The sequence below is a fragment of the Passer domesticus genome, chromosome 15 (assembly GCF_036417665.1).
Source record: "Passer domesticus isolate bPasDom1 chromosome 15, bPasDom1.hap1, whole genome shotgun sequence".
Taxonomy (NCBI): Eukaryota; Metazoa; Chordata; class Aves; order Passeriformes; family Passeridae; genus Passer; species Passer domesticus.
Genome location: NC_087488.1, coordinates 7791370 through 7812983, shown reverse-complemented (window position 1 = coordinate 7812983; position 21614 = coordinate 7791370). Strand labels below are relative to the sequence as shown.

General features: G+C 38.1%; 1 protein-coding gene and 1 long non-coding RNA gene across 17 annotated transcripts in view; one reads left to right on the top strand and one right to left on the bottom strand.

Moving 5' to 3' along the window:
• LOC135281253 (uncharacterized) overlaps window positions 1–17425 on the top strand; it is a 38552-nt gene extending 21127 nt beyond the window's left edge. For 8 of the 15 annotated variants that reach the window (XR_010347956.1, XR_010347955.1, XR_010347961.1 and 5 more), the window contains 2 exons: window positions 1665–8410; window positions 12734–13487. This is a non-coding gene — a long non-coding RNA (uncharacterized LOC135281253). The other 7 variants (XR_010347963.1, XR_010347962.1, XR_010347967.1 and 4 more) reach the window with 7 other exon arrangements.
• The window catches only part of CPPED1 (calcineurin like phosphoesterase domain containing 1), a 37585-nt gene continuing 16147 nt past the window's right edge, over window positions 177–21614 (bottom strand). For both annotated transcript variants that reach the window (XM_064389983.1, XM_064389982.1), the window contains exons 3-4: window positions 13486–13908; window positions 177–1461 (exon numbers count right to left, since the gene is read on the bottom strand). In XM_064389983.1, the coding sequence (XP_064246053.1) occupies window positions 1229–1461; window positions 13486–13908 (656 nt within the window). In that variant the 3' untranslated portion in view covers window positions 177–1228. The remainder of the gene's footprint in view (window positions 1462–13485; window positions 13909–21614) is intronic.

Sequence of the window (21614 nt, the reverse complement as noted above, 5' to 3'; positions counted from 1 at the left end):
TAGGGAACACTGTTGTATGTGAGTACATACATAAACGTGACAGAATGCATTAATGATGCTCACTGAGTTCCTCCCTCTTCAGGTGCCAAAGCTGCACCAGCTCCAAGTTCCAGATAACCCATGGCATGGATTGTAATGTGTTCAACAAAATACTTAAAAACCCCAACAGCTATGAGTTAATTACATGAAGACTTTATTTGCAACAAATTAGATACACTTGCTAAAAAAAAGAGGTGGATTGCAGCATGTAAACTATTTTATAAATTTGTTTTTAAAGACTTATTGCAGTGAAGAAAACATACTTTTTAGGGTTTTCAATATTCTGTAGTATTCCTTATTGCCTTACAGTAAGGCACTCTACATTGCATTTGGAAATCAAAGTTCTCTGTTTGTGTAGGAATCAACAAGTGACTTCTGATTACAGTATTTTGTATAGAATATTTTCCCCATTCAATTATTCCAACTTCCACAGCTAGAGCCAGGATATATGCTAATTGAATGGTAGTGAAATTTCAAAATGGAAGTAGTTGTTTCACCTTTAGTTTCTGTCAGTGACATTTATATCAGCCTCATTTACAGACTTTTCATTATATAAAACTATATAATGGAAACTATAAAACTATATAACATTATATAAAACTTTATAACAGATATAACAGAAACCCAAGCTGTGACTGCAAACCAGAATGTGTCTGCTCTCCTATTGCTCCTGGCTCTGAAGAGCTAAGAAAATAAAGTGTGGGAAATGGGAGAGAATATGACACCAAGGTAACAGGATATGATCCAAAAGTTGCTAAAATTCAGCAGTAGTCTTCTGATTTCACAGTTTTTGAGATTTGTTTCTGTAAAAATGTGCCCCATTCATATTGTCCAGGAGGTAACAGAAAATACTAAATTTATTGGTTTTGAAATACCCTCTCAAGTTAAAGTGTTATACAGACACTAGTTTCTGTGTAGTAAGAAAGCATTACCTAAGAGCAAAGAGAAAATTCTCAGAACTGTACTTTTCAATCACACATTACCATATTAGCTCTGCTCTTCTCCCATATTCCTCATAGGTCTCATTTTCAAAAAGAAAAACATGTCAACAACTTCCTTGTTATTTAGGATGACAACAAACTGAGACCTGTTCTGGGACACTGCAGTCAGAAATCTGTAGTTCTGCTTGGGGAAACTTTAGGAAACTGTTTACATTTATCTAACAGAGAGAAATATCTTTTGACACAGCCTACTTTTGCTTAGCAAGCATATCCAGCAGCTCCTTCTCTATGCCATGGCTGCCCAGTTCAGTTAAGCTGTAGTATCTGTGCACCACCTTGTCCTCGGTCACAACCACCACTCGAAGCCCGTGTGTATCCTGTCCCAGCTGACATCCTATAGCTGATGACACCACCATTTCCAGGCCTTTGTAGGACCCTCCAGCATTCCTGTGGTAATGCCCAGAAAATACAGCTCTAATGCCTGTTAAAGAAAAAAAAAAAAGACAGAGTATGTATTTAGTTAGCACCTTACAGGTTTACCTTCCTTTTTTGATGGCTCATTGAGCATAAAGTTAAAACTAAAACATTTACCCAAACTTGCATTTTAAACAAATAATTAGTGAAAAGTACTGAATAATTCTAATAGTAATAAATAATTAATCAAACTTTATTGTGCTCCACCAGCTGTGTTTAAGGTTACTGGGCTCTGAGTTCTTTATGGCCACTGCAAGGTGTGTTTGTTGTCTCCCCACTCCTTGCCTTGAAAGAAGGGACAGTCCAGAAGCAGCTGATTAAAATGAGATACCTGCCTAGAGAATGACAAACACAGGCTGAAAGGTGAGGAGAGCAGTGCTGTACTTGACAATTAGCATGAAGAAAATTTCCTATGGAGAGCTTAAACCTCTACACCCAAGGCCAGTTACCTTAAAAAAAACAAAATGGGCAAGACAAACAAAAAACTTACATGAGAAGGTAAGTTGTAGTAATTTCACAAGACATTGAGGATATCACAGATGGAACCAGAGCCAGGTACGTCAATGAAATCAATAAAGCAGAAGTTTTAAGAAGAGGGAAAGAAAGAGGGGGAGGCAGGAAATGAAAGGTTGACACCTGCAAGAGTCAGGCTTGGAATGACATGAATTAACTTTTATCATGTATGGGGACAAACAAGGCAGGTTGACTCTGATTCCCTCTCTATTTTTAATGACTTAAGGCTGTTCTGTTTCCTTAAAAAAAACCAAAACAACAACCCCAAATTATTTATATTTTGGACTTCATTGGAGTAAAAAGTATGGAGTTTTTACAGAAATTCTGAAACAATTTGAAATTAAATGAATTGTGTCATCCTCACCTCCAAACATTTAATTTCTACTTTTTGTTTCTGCTGTCTTGCAAACATAAACAAATGGGTAGAAGCTGTACTCATTACTCTGAATGGCCTTTTTCATTGTCTTTACAAATCAGGTTCATGCTGCCAAATAGATTATTTTCCCCTCCCCATATCTGATAGATTTTAACAAAATGCTTTTATTACTACAAAATGATGACATCTTGAGTCTGAGTAAAAAAAAAAAAAAAGTAATCTTGTTGCTAAGTACTTCTCTTTCCTGTCAAAGTTTGCAAACACCCTCATCACAAGAGTTGAGAATGCAGCTTCCTCCCTGAGAGAGAACATTCTGCCCTAGACAAAGCTTCTCATTCACAGCTTATTCCACCTTCCTTTGCCATTTAGACTTTCCAAGCTCTGCCCTTAGGTACAGCTGAGCAGCACACTGAACAGCATTCAGAGTTTGGTAAAAAAATTAATCCGTTTTCTTGCTAATTTAAGAGAGTGTATGTTTTATTTTGAATGGAAATGTGGAGTTAGCATAAATAGCTAATTTTACAAACAGGATTTGGGATTATGTTTTGGCATGCTTGGTCTGAAGTCCTTAGACCCTTGGTCCAGACTCTTACAGCTTCCTGAAGCTGCATCTAATGCTACTTTATACTGTTGTGAAACAGAAAAATTACTGGATCAGATGACTAAAAATACTGGAAATTTTGTTGGCAGGCCAGAGAGGGGAATTTGTGAGACACTACAACCTTAAATGACATTCAAAAAATAAAAAGCCAACAACTGATTTTGCTTTCAGACAGCAGAAATCCTGGAAAATAGCAGAGGCAATTTAAAGCCAGAGAGCTGTAATGAGGAACATACTACAACTTCACATGGAAATCCTTATTTCTCTTGCCAGAGAAAACCTTCCACATTTTCTCCTGCAGTAGATTTAGACCTCTTTCATAGAGATGAAATGAAAAAGGAAGTAGGTGAACCCATCTTAAGACAGCTGGCTAACACCACTCCTTTGCTTTTGTAGGAGTGAGTGATCTGAAGGCTGATATAAAATACATAAACTTGGCTCAAAGTATAGTTAAAAATTAAGCAGCTTGGAAAGCAAAATATAAATTATTCTGCTGTGTGTCTGGTAAGAGCTACATGGGCTTTCATATTTCAAACCCAAGCCCTTCTCAAACAGCAAATGAGTCAAGGTGGAAAACAGAGAATGAAGCCACCTTGTCACTGAGCAGATTATCCTGCAGTGGAACTCCTCCTCTGGCTGCTGCATGAGGTACACGTGTGAGTGACACTGCAGGACAGCTTTGGGAGCTTGCTTTGAGCCAGCTGCAGAAACCCAGCAAAACTGGTGAAGTGTTTTTACATCCTGGGAGAAATCCAGCTGGAGTTCCTCAAAAGGCAGTGGCTGAATACAGAAGTCAGTGATGCTGCTACTGTAACAAGGTAACAAACCTCTTCAGTATTCTCCACTTTTTCTGTGGGTAAGCAGAACTACTTTAGTCTATGAAAAAAATTAAGAACAAGTAAGAATCATAAACCCATAGTGAGGTGCAAACCCATGTGACACACATTTAGTAACAGAAATAGGTATTTTGGAAGGGAATTAAGTTCTCTCTTTTTACTGGAAGAATCTGTGTCCTAAAGTAGCATCTTCCCACCATCCAGAGAATTTGACATTTCAATTTAAAAGAGGAAAAGAAGCCAAAACTTTGTGTCATCATATATGTAAACCAAACCCTAAGTGTAATTAGAAGGACAGAAGATAAAAAAGGAACTGTAGTTATGCTAAAGAAAAAAAACCCTTCCACTTGTCTCATAATTCAAGGAATGATTTTGAGAAACCCATCCTAGACAGAGATACACATCAGTAAAAAATTTTGCCCAGACTTCAGTTATCAGATACACTTTAGTGCTAGTATTAACTCTTGTTATTGCTGGGTTACAGGATGTTGCACCTTGGACAAGGACAAGTGACAAACAGGTCACTGCTGGGTATGATGGAGGCTCACTGCTGGGGTTTTTCTGCAGGAGCACTTTTCTGTTCACTGAGCTCTACTGCACCCACTCTGAGCTAGCACAAGGAGGAAAGCTGAACCAGTCACTGCAATAATACCAAGATGACAAGCAGGCAATTTACTTTGCTCTTGCTTTTGATCTTTAACATAAAACGAATCTTAGAGATGTTTGTGCTCAAATTTAATTTATTAATTTCAGATGTTTTTCTGAAGTAATAACGTCAAGTTGCTAGCAACAGACACCCCCACCCCTTCCCCCCTACTCTCCCCAACTCTGTGAGGAAAGAACAACGTCCTGGCCTTGTTTTTATAGCCCACTTTAATGTATCCCCAGGTCAGTTAAACGTATCCAGCTATACACTAAAACATACAGTCCTTTCCCACTACAAAAGAAGAAAAAAGCTGGAGCAGTGATTTGTGTTTTATCACTGGGTTCTTAAACAGCAGCTGGAAGAGGCATTGATATAAAAGCTGTATGAAATACTAAATAACTCCCATGTAAATAAATGTCCAAAGAACAGCACCTTCACAGGCATTCATTATTTCACTTTTTATGAAATACACAGTTATTTGGATTTAAATGTGACTGGAGGTTTCACAGTATCCATTTACTAAAAAAAGCTGGATCCATTACTGCAAGACACTATTCATACCTAATGGATTATTCATTAAAGAAAAAATGGATTAAAATCAGAATAAAGTAAAAAACTGTGCAGATAGTTATGCTAAAAAAAAAAAAAAAAAAGCAAAACAATCCACACATCCTGTATCTGTGATCATCATCATTTGATGTCAGACTGTGTAACAACATGACACAGATTACAGAGTATCTGCTAAAAAAAAAAGATCTGAACTGCCAAATCAATTGTTTCATCAGGACAGGACTGGAAGCCAGAGACACAGAGCAGGCTCCACCCACTGCTGGGTACCAGGTCTTGTTCTGTCTGTGCTAAAACTTTACTTGAGTCAAGAAAACACCTAAATCCACTGAGCTTCATGCCTGCTACCAAACATGACTTTTAAGAATCAGTCAAGATGTGAAAAAAGTCAGTGTCTTTGTAAAAAAGGTTTAGATAAGGAATTGCTTCTGATTTTAGTAAACCAAAGCTGTTCTCCTGCCATGCAATTTACCATCACTTTCTGATCAAGCACAAAATATCCTTTTTAGTTCTGATCTAAAAAAGCTAAATCTGAAAGACAAAAATATTTTCCTTTTCCAAAGATCTGATGGTATTTTTTTTCCCTTCAGAATAATGCATCTCTACTAAAGAATGAAATAGCTATTTTAGTACAATTTCTTTCAGCCTAGATCAGCCTACTTAGCAAAAATAATTAATGATGTAAGAACAAACCCAAACAAGAATTGTTAAAGAGTCATGTGATGAGATGTAATACTTAAGTATGTTGATAAGCCTTAGACTTTTCATCAGCTCAACCATGAAAAAAGCATATAAACACTTCAGTTTTATGCTAATTCACAGACTGCATTCTGGCCCTTGGGGCAGTGGCTGAGGCAAGGCAGGAGGGGAGTGCTGGGGAGGGAATTGCCAGCTCATGCAGTTCAGCATGCTGCCTTTGATGCTACCTGTTTCATAATGCAGAATCTTTACAGCACAACTCTATTTTAATAACATTTCAAACTAAGTTCATATTTTAATTTGGATACCTTTTTCCATGTGAAAACCACATTATGAACCACTTGATGGTTTCTACTGCACACATTTTCAAAAGGAAATTCAGAAGTGCCTCTGAAGACTTTCTCCCCTCTCTTTCATTTTCTGTCTGCTTTCTAAAGCCAGCTCACCAAATAAATAGTAGAGCTTCACCAGGCTCTTTTGGATTTGCATCTTCCTCACTTTATCAGCTTTGGGAAGTTGGACAACTTTTAGCAGCATTTCCCATCTTCACCTCTTTTCTTAACTTCTTGAAAAATTTACTGTTTTCCAGTTTAATTCAAGAAATACAGACTGAGCCTGTCTCTAGGCAAACTGCGTTGCAGTGACACAGGATGGAAAACAATGCAGCCAGGTTTACCTTGAAAACCCCAAAGAAACATGTACCTGAGAAACAGATTTTCTCACCTAATCAGATAATATTGGGTTGTAATTCAGACTTGAACTAGTTTAAATTCCAGGGGTGTCTGACTCCAATTTCTGTAATTACACTCACTTCTCTGGCTTGATTCCAAAACCCCCTGAATTCAGAAGAAGCTGTTTTCCAACTCTAGTTCCAAATGTACAAACCCCATTTTTGAGGCAGGTTTGCTGTGTCCAAAATGTGACTGACCTCACCTCAGCTGGAAATCAAACTGCTCAACCCAGCACTATGGACAGAGTAAAAATACAGGAAAAAAATTACCAACATAAAAATAAACCAAAGAAAAGCAAGCAGATTTTCCAAATTAGGAGGAGAATGCCTGGAATAATCAGCATAGGCAATCAGTAGCATGCTTTATTTAGACTGAGCCTTCAATTAAATAAATGCTTTTCTCAGCAAAAGCAAATGAGACTGTAAAAGGAGGAGAAGGCTAAATTAGTGCAATATGAATGACATAATAAATATGTAATGGGTACAGTACAGACCTTGCCTCTCTTCCCATGCTCTCTGTAGAGAATTTGGGGAAAAAAAGTGGTTCTGACTGAACTATGAAATTTATCACATGGTTCAGATTGTCACCTTTTGAGTGCTGATTAATGAACTATTTTTTACAGTAACTGCAGAGATGAATCCATGTTCACTGCATTTCATGTACAAGTTGATGGCTCTCCACCCAGACTGCAGGTGAAGTTCAAAGCAAACAAAAGGTGACATTTCTTCAGAGAGCTGTGAAACACGCAATTCCCTCCTGCAGACCATTGTGAAAGCTGGCAGCTTTCACAAATCAACTGAACAAATCCAGAGAGGAATCACTAAATTGTATTATCTTGGTAACATTAATATGACACAGTAAGTCCTGCAAAGAAAGAAATCTTGGAGGTGGGAAGAGGCATGGAAAAAAATACCATAATGCACTTTGCTATCCTGTGCCCTTCACAAGAGTCTGGGGAGTAGGGGCAGCAGGACACTGGGCTGTTAAGACCCTCATTCTGGTCCCATTACTCTGACTCTGCTTTTCAGCTATCTGTTCAAGTGTAATGATAAAATTAGTTTTAAATAGAGTTATGTTTATGCAAAAATCCCTGGGTCAGCAAACAAATCTGTTTCTCATTTAAGGACTGAAGAAAGAGGACAGACTAGAAAAAGCTGATCCTGGATACATTTGTCCCCTAAAGTGCAGGAGCTAGGGAGGAGCACCAGTAGAGCCAAAGTGGAAGCAAAAAGCTGGAGAAGCAGTTCTGTAAAGACATTAAATTGTATTGGAGCATTTGAATGCTATCAACACTCTTGTACCCTGTCATATTTTTCAAAGAGAGGAGAACCAAGCAAGTATCCAGGCACAGAGATGCTACTCTGAGATGTGTGTGTACACCCCCACCCAGGTAAGAGTGCATAGGTATTTTGTAAAAGGCAGTGTTTCTGCCAAATACAACCATTTATGTCATATGGATAAATCGATCTTGAACATTTTCCCTGGAGTATCAGGCACAAACTGGCTTTTCTTTCTTCCTTTCACTTGCAGAGTACAGCTGCTGTCTGAAGTGCTGAACAACGTGGTCGGTTCAAGAGTAATACCTGTTCTCTCAACAATTTTGCACTCCAAAATGATGTTCTTTCAGCTTCCCTACAAGAGCCACATTAACCATAGGCATTTTTTGCTGCACCTTTTTTTCTCCCCTGGGCACGTGGTGTATCTCATCTTTTCAAGACTCCAGTGCTACACAAGGAATAATAATATTTAGAAGTCTTTGAAAACAAAATCTCTTCAGTGGAATAGAATTGATTTTATCTCATTGCAATTTCAGAGTGCTCCCACTGCCTCATCTGCCAAGCAGGTGTTACAGCAGCAAACAAAGATGTGAAAGCATCAGTCACAGCACTGTTAACTGCTCAGTGCTCAGGCAGCTCTCAGATCCTGTTATCAAAAAACCCCCAATAATTTCCCAACAGAGCACCAGCAGAAGGAAACAGTCCCACTGGTAAGTACTGGGGATCAATATCCTCTCTTTCATAAGCTTTTTGGTCAGCCCTCAGTAGCATACAGAACTATTTTGTGTAGCCCTTTTGAAGCTCTCTGTTGACCTTCCTTCTCAGAAGAGCTGTAGGAATAAAAGAGAACTGAGTAATTAGAATTTACATTGCATAGCTCTATAAGCATCTCAATAAAAATATCCCATGCACTCTTTGCAAACATTATCCTGCAAACGTGCAGGAAACCTCTGCCTTAAATTTGCTTTGTACCCTAAAGAATCAGGAGTTTGGTGTGGCTGGTGGTCAGTTGGTCAGTGTAAGTAGGAGACAAAATATTATTTTGTTAAGTATATTTATGTTAAAAGTTTCTTTCTGTAAGACAATACTAAACAGAGCTATATAGAAAAGGATTTTAGTGTCACTTGTTTTTCCTATATAATCAGAGGAGAAACAACAGGCACAGCCAGAGGGTGATTCCAGATCACCTAATTAGAGCACTGGTCTAAATAAACCTTTAGAGGCCCTGTCTCTAGGTCACTCTGTCCTTCAAGTTCATTTTTGTGAATGCCTCTTGTGAATGCCTACTTTTTTCCACTTGAAAGTGATGCTTTCTCACAGAGCTGACACAAACCCCAAACAGTCCTGGATTGCTGTGTGCTCTAAGGATCAAGAAGAAGCTTTAGTCCAGTGCATAAAACTGATTTAATTTTTTTTTCTGAGAACAAACATCACTTAATGTCCTTACAGAGTATATGCATATTGTACTTGCTGCTAAATTTCAGAAAAAAACAACTAAAAAAATCTATGTTTGTGTATGTCTATGCAAGACTTACATTACTATACCTGGGGAACTGTTCTTACATAGAATATATCAAATGTGGTCACTCTACCTGGGCCATAAGTGCATCATTGTAATCTTGAAAGAGGTTGATCTAAATCACTGAAGTTGAGAGTATTTAAATTATCTTAAATACTGACATATAAGCAATGAGATTACTCACTCAATGTATGGGCTTTGCCAAAATCGAGGTCTCAATGGCAGGAAGATGAAAATATTACTCCCTTGTCAACTCTGATTACACAACAAAGAAAATAATGAAACATAGCATATGTTGTCTGGTAAATTTTAGAAACAACAGCTTTCAACACTCCATGCTTTAATTCTGTGCTCAAATATATCTCAGCTGTGGATGTTCTGAGAGCTTCTTCTTCTTTTAACACTGCTCTCCTGTCACAACATTTCGAAGAGGAGAATGCAGATATATCACACTCTTTTAATGAGTAAAGGTGTTAGAAGTTACAGCACCTCCAGTCACAAATATAATGAAAAAATACACCATTTAATGAAGTTAGGTTGTTATTTTTGCCCCTATGTGCATATTAAATACTTTTAACCACATCTGAAAAATTGCTTTGAAGACACTTGGATGAATTTAGAACTTTTTAATTAAAAGAAGCTGAAGACTGTAGGGAATTTCCTTCTGTATATTTCTATCTCTGGTCTAGTTATTTTCTCTAAGATGCATCATCTCTCAGCTACATAGACCACATATTCTTAATCTAACTCTGAACAAGATCTCTTTTCAACCCTGTTGGTGAAAAACCATCTATTAATTTAGGTTTTATTCAACAGAGCTCCTAAACATCTTTAGACATTTGCTTAAATGCTTTAGTTGATTTGTGCCATTAAGAAACATTTATTACTATATTGTATTACCTAATGTAAGTAATGCTCAGTGTGTCAGTGATGGTTCTAAGGACAAAAAGTCTTTAAAAGATTGTATAGAGCTCACCAAAAATATGCATACTTTTCAGGTCATAGAAAAAAATATTTAATGTCCTAAGAAAATTTTACTGGAATGAGATATGTGAGCAAAAGTAGGTCTTCTATTACATAAACTGCCTGATTTGAAAACTTAATTTGCTGCTTATATTTATCAAAGACATATGACTTGCAGAACAGATTTTTGGCTAGACCATTACTACGTCTTTATTTTCCCTACAATGCTATGAGGAAACCTATTTATATCAGCACTGTAAAATCCTTAAAAGCTGAATATGCATTTCATGCAGCAGAGTCGAGTGACTCCAGCAGATCTTACAGATGAGAACGTCAGGTCAGCTCTTTCACAGTTCCTGCACACGGGTTTTTTCTGTACTTAACGTCTGCATGCAGGAGAGACAGAGCTTTGACAACTTTGGCTTAACTTGCAGAAGTTATACCAACACACCTTCACAAAGGTATCTCTACTTAAATGCTCAACTCTGCTCTCAGCTGAGCTGGTTTTCTCTGTGACCAACACCACATTTTCAAGGACAACAGTTCTTATAATGCATTTAAGAAAACCATGGTCTAGCAGGATTTCTTACACATGCAGCTTACAAGTATGGTTTAACTTTGCACAGTAGTAATACATATTTGCAAGTGCCAGATTTTCAATTATAAATATTTATCATAAGGACATGATTTTATCTTTAATTAGCCCAACTGTTAAGGACACTTCTAATGTGAGAAATGTAATTCAGTATTTCATACCAGATGTAGCCTCTACAGCTAGTCTTTTATCTCTGCTTGTAATGAGCAGATACTTACCCAAAACCATTATGTAACATGGGGGTGATTAGAAGATAATAACTACAGAAGATCTGGGCTTTGGAATTAAAATAATGATTTTCTGAAGTTACACACCTCAGTTTAAAGCACTTGTGACCATATGACCAATATGACCATACTTTAAATATCTGACTATTTCCTACACAATCCATATGAATTTCTTTGTTCTCATAAAGACCTGCATTACTAGATTATCTTTGCTGTCCTGTACCTCTCTAACCTGCTGAGTTATGCCTCCATGTTTGACACTTCTAGAAAAAGTATAAACATGATAACTGGGGTAATTCCAGGTTTGTCCTGTGTTATAAACACCTGAAATATGATGTCCATCTAATAATGTCAAACACCCTAAACTATGCATGTTACTGACATAATGACCCAACAAACATGGTTACAAGCCCTGAAACAGCAAGAGGCAGAAGGAAGGAAGGAAGGACTGGTGACAGGTTGGGGGAGAAGAATAGTGGCAGTCTGGTGGTCTCCTGAAAAGGCACACTGACTTTGTTTTTCCAGAATAAATAGTTATACCAAATTTCTAAATTAAAAAAAAACACCAAAGTATGTTGGGATTTCATTGGCAATGTTCTGGGTTTTAATCCTCCAAGAATGTATGAAATGAACTGGGGGAAAACCAGTTTCATGTCTAATCAAGCTAAACTTGATTGTTCTTTGGCAAAGCAGAGGTCCAGAAAGCAAGTGGTGTCCTTGCATCTCTGTGCCTCTATGCCACCATGCCAACAGTCTCTCTGCAGCCCACTGAGACCTCTGTGGTCTCACAAAAGCTGCTCTTAAACACAATAATAAAATGGAAACAGAACACACCTGTTACTAAGGTAACTCTGAGCCAACTTTTGATTCAGCTCATTTTTCTCAGCAGTCTGAGTTACTGAGCTGCTTGTTCTCTGTATTCATTTCAGGAGCAAAATGTTTGATTACTGGCTTGCAAATGTTACCTATTGACTCAGTGTATAGTAAAGATCTGTGTTTAAACACACTCATTAAGGAACCAAACAACTTATTAGAGATGGGAATGAGGGACACAACGAGAAATTATGGAGGGAACAAAGAGGTGGCACAGAAAGGAGTTTGGGAATTTCTTCCCTAGAGCTGTATTGCTCACTTTCCATTCCATACCTTTCCCCCATCATTTGAAGCCTTCCCAATTTCTGGTTAAGCCTCTGGACACCCTTCTAAGAAACACCACAATGTAACAACAATGTTACAATGATAATGTTCTTTCACCTCTTGATGAATAATGTTCTCAGTTGTCAGTAAACCAAATGGATGACAGAAAATCCTAGAAAAGGACTGTCTTGGTTCCCACACTAATTCCAGTTTCCTGGGATACACCCATGAACTAGGATGTGCTGCACCCATGGTACACAGGCAGCCACACTGCCCAGCTCTCCAAGAGCAACACTTCCCACTATATTAACACTAAGACAAAAATGAAAAAAGATGACATGGTCTCAGCATGTCTCCTTATGGGGAAAAAACCCCACTAGTAAATCTTGAATCTTCGAATACATCAGCACCCTGGAGAGCCCTCAGATAGCTGTGAATTTTGGCCCCACTGATTGGAAACAGTAGGAGATTGAGAGCTTGGAAATTACGCTGAGTTGGATGAGTCCAGGCTTAACAATTAGATGGTAAATTGGGAATGAGATCATAAAAAATTTGCATTGTTCAGTAATCCAAATAATGTGCTCTCTTATAGATACAGAGAAAATGACATTCTGATGCAGCGATGGCAGGAAATTTTGAGAGACTGGCACACTCCAGGAACATGAAGACAATTACCAGAAACAATGGAAACAGCATGGAGGAGTAGCTGTGTACTGAGTCTGTCTCCATGGCGCTCAAGTGGCATCACACAAAGCTGAGGGATTTGGTACAATTACTCATTTAGCACATGCTCCACCTGCCCTTCATCCCAGACATGGCCCCTATTAGAAGCGGATGTGCAAAGGATTGATTTTAGCAGAGCAAGACTTGTTTTAACACTGAATAAATCTGGGGTGCATTACACTCTTGGTTTAAAATTGGCTCAGTGTGGGAGAAAGCAACCTCCAAGGTAATTCTGAATTCTGTTTCCATGTTTTATGTAAAACATAAATTCTGTATTTTTCTCCTATGGCAATACCTGATCTTCCCTCTGTAGGCAGGAAAAACTCAGGTTGTCTTGTATCTGTCAGTACTTGCAAAATGGAAACCTTGCTATTTATGTAAAGGAACTTTTAATGTTTAGCTTTTTACTTTTCGTTCAAAGTTTTAAATTTTGTTTGGTACTTTTTACAGGCGAGTAGATCCAGTTGATAATTTTGATCCATGGGAAACAATGAGGTTTATAAGCTGTATTCAAAAATTCTTTGGAAACAGTACCATTTAAGTTAAATGTATTTTGTCTGGCAGCAGAGACGTTAACAATTTGAAACAAAAATTCAAGAGTAGGAAAGTTTGAGAAAATACCTGCTTTATGAAACTTTTCCATTATCTCCTGACGAACTGATTTTCCCAAGTTGAAGTAATCGTCATCTTCATCAGGTTTGCTCAGAAACAGAGGGATGTGCTGAAATACAATTATATGCTTGCATTTCTGGTTTGCAGCCACAGCCAGCTGCTCATCGAGCCAGGCATCCTGGGCTTGCCTTAACTCAGGGCACTTGGAAGAATCAAAGTATAGCTGAGAATTCAACACAAGAAAGAAAACACCTCCAACCCAAAAGCTGAAGTAGTCATCTCCCCAGTTCTGGCAATAATCATCTATGGTTTCTCTGGATGGAGTATTGCCAATGTCATGGTTCCCACTGACGAATACCAGTGGTATGTCCTGGTCAGTGTTTTTCAGAACATCCTTTAAATCTTGCTCTTGGTTTTTTTTCCATCGGGTTCCTAAAGGAAAAAAAATACAAAACATTTGAGTGTTTATGGTTTTTTTTCTCACCTTCATTGTTAGCTTTTGTTTATGGAACTGTGCATAGCAAGAAAATATTGTGTATTAGATGTGATCATGAAACTATCTCCACTTTATCCCTGTACCTCCACCCAGCCCTGTCCCTCCCTTCCCAAGGCCAAGCCATTTGCAGTAGCTGGCCTGGAGGCAGGCTCTGGACAGGACCAGCAGAGAGCACAGCAGAAGGTGATGCCATGGTCACTGCTTTGCACCAGGAGCTTCAGCTGATTCTTTTCATCTACAGACTCATGATGTGGTGAAAAAATGCAGCAGCCTTGGATGGTGTAACAGCACAAGGGTAAAAACCAGACCAACTTCTGGCTTATATTTTATGACTGTGCAACAAAATTAAGGGTTGTTGGTTCTTTTTTTTTTTTTTTTCCATTACAAGAACTATTTTAACAGCAAAAATTTATATCAGTGTCTTGTGACAACTTATTTATATGAGTTTCTTTTAATAATAAGAATGCCATTAGATAAAAAGAAATTAGTTGTGTACTTTGCTATTTTTCCCTGCAATTCATTTGTATTAATATGCATATCTGTACAGGTACTCTTCTGGATGTCAGGAATTTGTCCCAGCCTATGAAGATTCATTGTATTGACAGACTGATTTACAATCACTGAAAAAATTTAGAAAGAAGTTTTAAAAGGGTAGTTATTTTCTTCTAATGATTACAGAGGTTTTCCTATGTTTTCTAAGGACTAATTTTTAACTAGAGGTCATTGATATGATTATTATTAATTAATTAAATGAACATGTATCAATTGGTTTTGTCCTGCAATACATAACACACATCTAGAATGGGCCCATTTAACAAATAATAATTCCATTTTTTAACCAAAAGCTGTAACAGGATTTTTACAAGAACTCTGTATTCAGGTTTCTAACATACACTTGCACACAGGTCTGTGCCAATCAATCATCATGTACTTTTAAATTGTGTTTTGGTTTCCTGACTACACACATACCTTATACACAGAAATGCATAAATGGGTTCCTGTATTGCAATTCCTGTTTCTATGAGATAAAAGGGGTTTTTACAATTTCTTCAAAATCCTCATGATGAATATGTTGACAAACACTGAGCCTTATTAACAAATATTTTGTTTTACGCACCCTACAGTTACAGGCTTTAGTACCACCTTATTGCTGTTACCAGAATTTACTGGTATACAGCTTTATAAAAATTCTGAGAAAAAACCCCCATATTAGATATAAATTGTGGCTAAATGTAAGGACATTGATATGAGGTGCATTAAGTCAAAATCCACAGCTCTCTTGGGTTTAACTGCTGCAGAGGGTAGAAAGTTATTGTAGGAAAATATCTGAGTAACTTTACAAATACTGGGCATATGATAGCCAGGGGAGTCTAGAAAGTAGTGGAGAGCAGATCACTTTTTGAGGTATATTAATGGTTGGTTTAGGCTGTTCTTGTTAATCCCAGAAAAAAATCCAGGGCAAATAACATCTATATTACTTGGAGATGCTGAATTTTAAAAAATAAAACAAAAAAATTCAAATAAACCTGGCACACTGTTGTCCACAGGGTAAGGAACCTGGCTGAGAGTGCTGCTTTTACTGCCACTTCCCATTTTCCTATGGAAAGAGTTGGAAATTTCAAGCTCTAAATATGAAAACATATGGGGAGGAGGGTGGGAAAATGCAAGGGGGGAAGGCTCTGTTCAGATCCATGTAAACACATTACACCATGTTAAACTCCATGCTATCACTTTGGGAAATTTAGCTAACAGTTGCAGAGTATAAAGACATTTATGCAAAAGTTACAGAAATAATTTGCAGAATTATGTATACCTCTTCCCAGCGGTGAAATTCAAGCTCTAGAGACTAACACTTAGATTAGATTTGTCGACAGCAGGGCACTGATTCCCTCATTTAATGAAATATTATTTCTATAGCAACAGAGAAACATATTCAGTGTTTATTGCAGAAAACAGATTGCTCAAAATGGAAAACAAGGTCTCAGCCCAAGAGCCTAGGAAATCCTACTAAGAAGAGATTGATTTAGAACAACTACATCTTGGCTTGATCTTCTTGGCAGAAGGTCAAAACAACTTCAAAAGAAGAGAATTCCGCAGAGAGAAAAGTGGGAAAAAGTGGAGGAATGTCTCAGGACCCCTTGGTCAGTGCTGGAGAGCAAGGGCTGAGATGTCCCGCTGGCCCTGAGCTGCAGCACCACAACACAACACAAATGTGTGCCACAAGGAGCCCTCCTGAGGCACCTCCCTGACTTCCCATCTGAGGTAGGGAACAGGTAAAGAAGACAAAGACAGTGGTAAAGAAGGAAGCCACTGGAAAATTAAAGTAGTCCCTGCCACAGCATAAAAAATATCCTTTTAATCTCAGGCACAGAGCTATAATATCTAATTATTCCAATTTTTATAAAGAACATTTCTGTTTGATGGACATGTATTTCTTTGGCTTCGACGGAGCTTTGTTGTAGGTGAATAGTAAAATAATATAGTGCCAAAAGGCAATATGAAAAAAATTATTCGTGAAGTGCCAGGGTAGATGTAACTGAAATAAATTTCTGTGATGTTTATCCTGGCATCATCTGCAGTGACATTTTAAAATTCCAGGCCACAATTTTCTGTCTTCATGCTAGGTTGTGTAAATAAAGTCTTGCTCTGAGATAAATTATTTCACAAATTAATAGCCCACAAAGGGCAGCTTGGCTTTTATGAAAAACATGAAAGTGGGAACTGTTGCTGGTGCAGTTGTGTGCAATTTTCCACAACTTCCCAGCTTATCATTTTTGAAAGCTGAGTGATGTGAACAGGAGCAGGAAGGTGCAACGTCACCATGCCTGTTGTTTTCTGTTGTGTATCCCTGTTTGCCTCAACAGCTCCAGAGTTCTGTCCTGCACTGCTTAAAGGAACCAAGACAACCAGCCTTCTTCACACACTGAAAGAGCAGATTTCAAGACAGTACTTTTACACCACTTTTGCTAAAGCTGTATTCAGTCAGCAGAATTACAGATTATTCTGACAAAGAAATAATCCTTAAGTACTAATCCTCAGTTACAATTTCCTTTGGTATTCCACAGAAGGGTGCACCTTCTAAGATCGGGTTGGGTTTAATTTTTGTAAGGCACCAGCTATGAAAAACAACTCAGAGCATTGCTTCTTCCCAAGCTGTATCTGCAATGCTGATGGCAATTTTTGTATAACACAATCCTTCCCATACAGTAACCCCCAACAACACTGTAACTTTTCCTCCAAAAGTATTCCAAATGAAAAAATATCAATTAATTAATAGCACCAGTTTTTCTACTGACATGAATCAGGAGGGTGAAGGGGAGGGGGTTACAATGGCATTATGAAGTGGTACCCCCAGGCATTCCTGGCTTGGTGTTAGGTGAAGTCTGAGTACTCCCCCCAAGGCAAGAGAAGCCTTTAGCTCAAACATCTTCAAATAATTTAACAATTTTCAAAAATGTGGTACAATAATTTCCTGGATTTCTCATTATTTGGTCTCAGTATTTTAATGGATCTTAAGTGTCCCAAACTTAAGAGGAGCTGAAAACACATTGTTTTTTAATGGAAAGCAAAAATTTTCAGTTTGAAGAAAAAAAAAAAGAAAAATCAAGTTTTATGCCAGCAACACTCTTGAAAGGCCCTGATATGACAACTGCAATCTGTTTAACATTTAACCCAAGAGACTGCATACATTGCAGACAAAAATACTAAAAATACTATACAGAATATCAAATAGAAATAGTACCTACATTTGATAAAAGCAAAATAGAAAATGTCAAAACACCAGCTATGAAAACAAGATTTAGAAAAACACTGAGCCCATTCCTTCTGTAATTTATGATGATACCAGAAATACTCTGACATCAAAAGACAACTAATTATTGTTGAAAGCGATCACATGATTGTTAAAAAACAACAGATAGATTTGTGTATTTTCCTGGGCCTTACAGTGCATCACAATTGCTTAAATCAAAGAGTCTAACTATTTTGAGTCTTGAGACATTTGTCCTGTTTCCTGTGTTTTCATGACTGTCTGCAGTTTCTCTACTCCCCCATTTAAAGGACCTCCCCTAGCACTATCCCCTAAATTTCTAGGGAGGAGGGGGTCCAAGGCTATCCTCAAACACGCTCTGTTTTAGCTGCACTGGAGGAAATGTAACTGCTACCTCCATCTCTGTGGGAAAGCAGCCTCCTCCTGTCAAACCAGGACTGCCTTTCATCTCTGCTCTTGCCTTGGATACCTGGCTGTTGGTTCCAAATTAAGAGGGCTACAAGGAAGATCCTACATTGTCCCTGTCTGCTGACCCCTCCCCAGGGACAGCCCCACTGGTGCCACTGTCACAAGTCCAAACCCAATGGTATCATCAACACCACACTGTACCTGCCAGGCTCCTTCTGCAACTGCACCCAATTGCTGTGCATTAACACAAAAATCTGAGCTCCAATCTTGCCACTTTTCAAAACACCAACCCACAGCATCTCTTCAGAGCACTGATACAGCTGGAGCTTCCCCACCCCAGAGCTCTGACACTGATCCTCACGGTGCTGCCTCCTTTCCTGCCCTTCCCCATCCCATCAATACCGGTGACTCCTCCTGACTGCCAGGGCCAGACTCTTCCCTCTACTCATCTCTTTACCATTGATCACCCCAGAAAAGTGACACAAGCAGAACCAAACACTAGGGTCTCCACGTTCTTTTCTGTCCTAGGATGCTACAAAAATGTGATAATGGACAGGCACTGCATAGAAAGGAAACCTCTCTGGCCACCAGTTCAATCGTACCAGAGCTCTCCATTGTTTCTTGCTTTAAACTTAAAACTTCCCCTCTGGTGTCTGCTGTAATGAGCTAATGCAACACACTGTGTCATTCCAAATTATTATGTGCAGGAATAAGCTGATCATTTTAATAAACCCATTATGGTCATGTTCTGAAATAGGTTTTTTGTTTTAGTCTGTGCTGTAATAGCTAAAATGTCTCCTCTTTGTTCTTTAGACATATATATTTCTAATCTTCAAGTAGCCTGAAGAAAATTTCATGATGAACAAAAAATTATGCAGTTAAAAATAATGTAAATATGACTATATTCACTCCTGAACAAACTGACTACTCAGTCTAACTTACAAAGAACTTCATTTCATTAGTACGAGTGAAAAGCAGAATCTGGAATACTCATTTGTCTACAGCTGTAAGTGACTTTTTCAGTACATTTGAAACAACTAATAATCTGTTCTGAGATTCAAAAACTGATCACACAAAAATGTTCCTACATGAAAATACAAATTAATTTTATTATATAACTTTGGGCATTAAAACAAGAAGAAATTTTAACTCTCGTTTAAGCTAATAGTGAACAATTATTACATTAAAGCAATTCCAAAATCCCCCACTGAACAAGGAACCCTATTAGGGGATCAACTGCTCCTGGTTTCAGTGCATGACATTAAATATAATGACTGCAAATGCTGACATTTTTCTGAGCGCCAGCCACACAGGTGCCCATAGAACAACCTAATTCATGGCATTTACTGCTCCATGTTCTGCTGTGAAAATAAGTATTATCCTTCACTTACGCTCAACTCTGCTCTTATCCTTGCTCATCTCCCAGCAACACAGAGCTGTCACAGCAAGCGCAGGCCACCGCTGCCTTTGGGTCTGTGCTTCTGATGAAATCATCACAAACAGAAAAAAACCTCTACGCTACAGTACCAAAACCAAACTTAATTTAAAAAACTTTATAAAAAGATCCAGTACTTGTACTGGACTTTTAGTAGTCTCTAGTACTTGTATCATAAAGGTAAGATCTGAGAAAATGGTGTAGCTAATTACATCTCCAAGATTTTAGTATTCAGAGATCTCAATCTGCTAATCAGATTTCTAAATTCAGCTGTAGACTAGACTAGAGAACATGGTCTAAAACACAAATATACACTTGCTGAAGATTAAACAGTTGTTTCTGACAGCCCAGTGGTTTCTCTGCAATATGAGCCTGTTGGACTTGTGTGGAGATCTCTGATGCTTCCCTACTCTGGGCTGATTAGAGCAAATTTAATTTCACAGTAAGCTGTTTGAGGTTTTGAATGCTCCATTAGGTTTTACTAGAATCAGATAATTACTACAAAATGTTTATTTATGTAACCACAGTGGCATTTCTTTAAACAGTTATTAGATATTTAACAAATAATGTGCTGCTTACCCAAATTCTTAGCTATTATTAATTAACACTGGTGCAAGAGTTTGGAGAAGAAAATAGCCAAGAATCATTTTGGTTTGGATTCCATCCTACCAAGCACATCAGAGTTAGGTTACAACAGCAGAAGAAATAGCTGCAGTGAGTTTAGTTAGATTACACTACCTTGTGGTCAGGAAATTAGGTCACACCTAAACACTGCCCTATTGATCAGGCAGTGACATATTAATAGAAATGTTACCTTGCACTCAAACAAATACAACCTTTATCTATACCCTGATTCAGTATAAACATTTTAAAGCCTCTGCTTCTGCCTTGCCCCTAAAAAGTCAATCTGTGTCTTTTCTACTTCACGCTCTATTACAATTCTCCACTGACAAAGATTCAGAAATTGCGATTTAGCTGACAATTTTGCTGAAACTGCAAGTGACACTGGAATACAGCTGCCTCCTCCCCAGCTGTGCCATGCTGCTGGGAGTTAAAAAAATACACAAACTTGCTTTTGTTAGTCAACCAAGCAGACAGTTCAAATAGCAAAAAAGGTAAATATAGTATAGAAATGCTTAGAGCCATTTTTATACGTGGAGCCTATTTTAAGACACTTTCTTTTACCTGCTCATATGCCTATTATATGGACAAATCAAACATCAGCATTTATGCTCTTGCATTCTAGATGAGAAAGGGATTTTTTTGAGAATTATATTTTTAGTTAAAATTAAAACTTCACAAAATATCTTCTTATATACATGCCTCACAAATTAGGCTACCAGTGCAGCCTAATTTTATCTGGCCAAATCTTAAAAATAAATTAATGATCCTTTGTTTTACCAAAATTGGTTATTTAATGGTAGTTTAAAAGCAATATTAAAAGCAGTTCACAGGTTTTTTCCTTTGTGGAATGTCTTACCAGATCACCGTATGTAGCATTAAGAACTTGAATTGGACCTGACATTTCTCTGTAATTTATTCAGTTCACAAATGTATAAATGGCAGCTTGTGCATTTGCATGCAGATTTCAGCATTACGCTCCTATCTCATCCTGTGTGCAGAGCCCACCAGCAGCAGAGCTCCAGCTCCCAACCCCTCGTCCCTGCAGTGTGACCACGCCGGTCCCGTGTGACGCAGCGAGCACGAGCGCAGAACCTGCCTCGCCCAGGACAGCCCAGCTGGCTGCACAGCAGCTGCAAGTGCACAGCTCTGCACAGCAAACGCCTGGAAAATACTCCTAACAAGGAAGAACACGCATGGCCAAATGACTGTGGACTTTATCAAGTGTGATAAACCGGGACATTTCCTCAATGCACCTTTTTAGTGATCCTGGACCAAAAGACAGGTAAGACTTCCTGGGATGTATCAACTTCAGCCCTCACACAAAGTATTCACTGGCCTTTCCTGACCAGCCCAATAGGTTTTTTTAAGTAAGAGAGTTCAGAACATTCACAAATAGGTTTTAAACA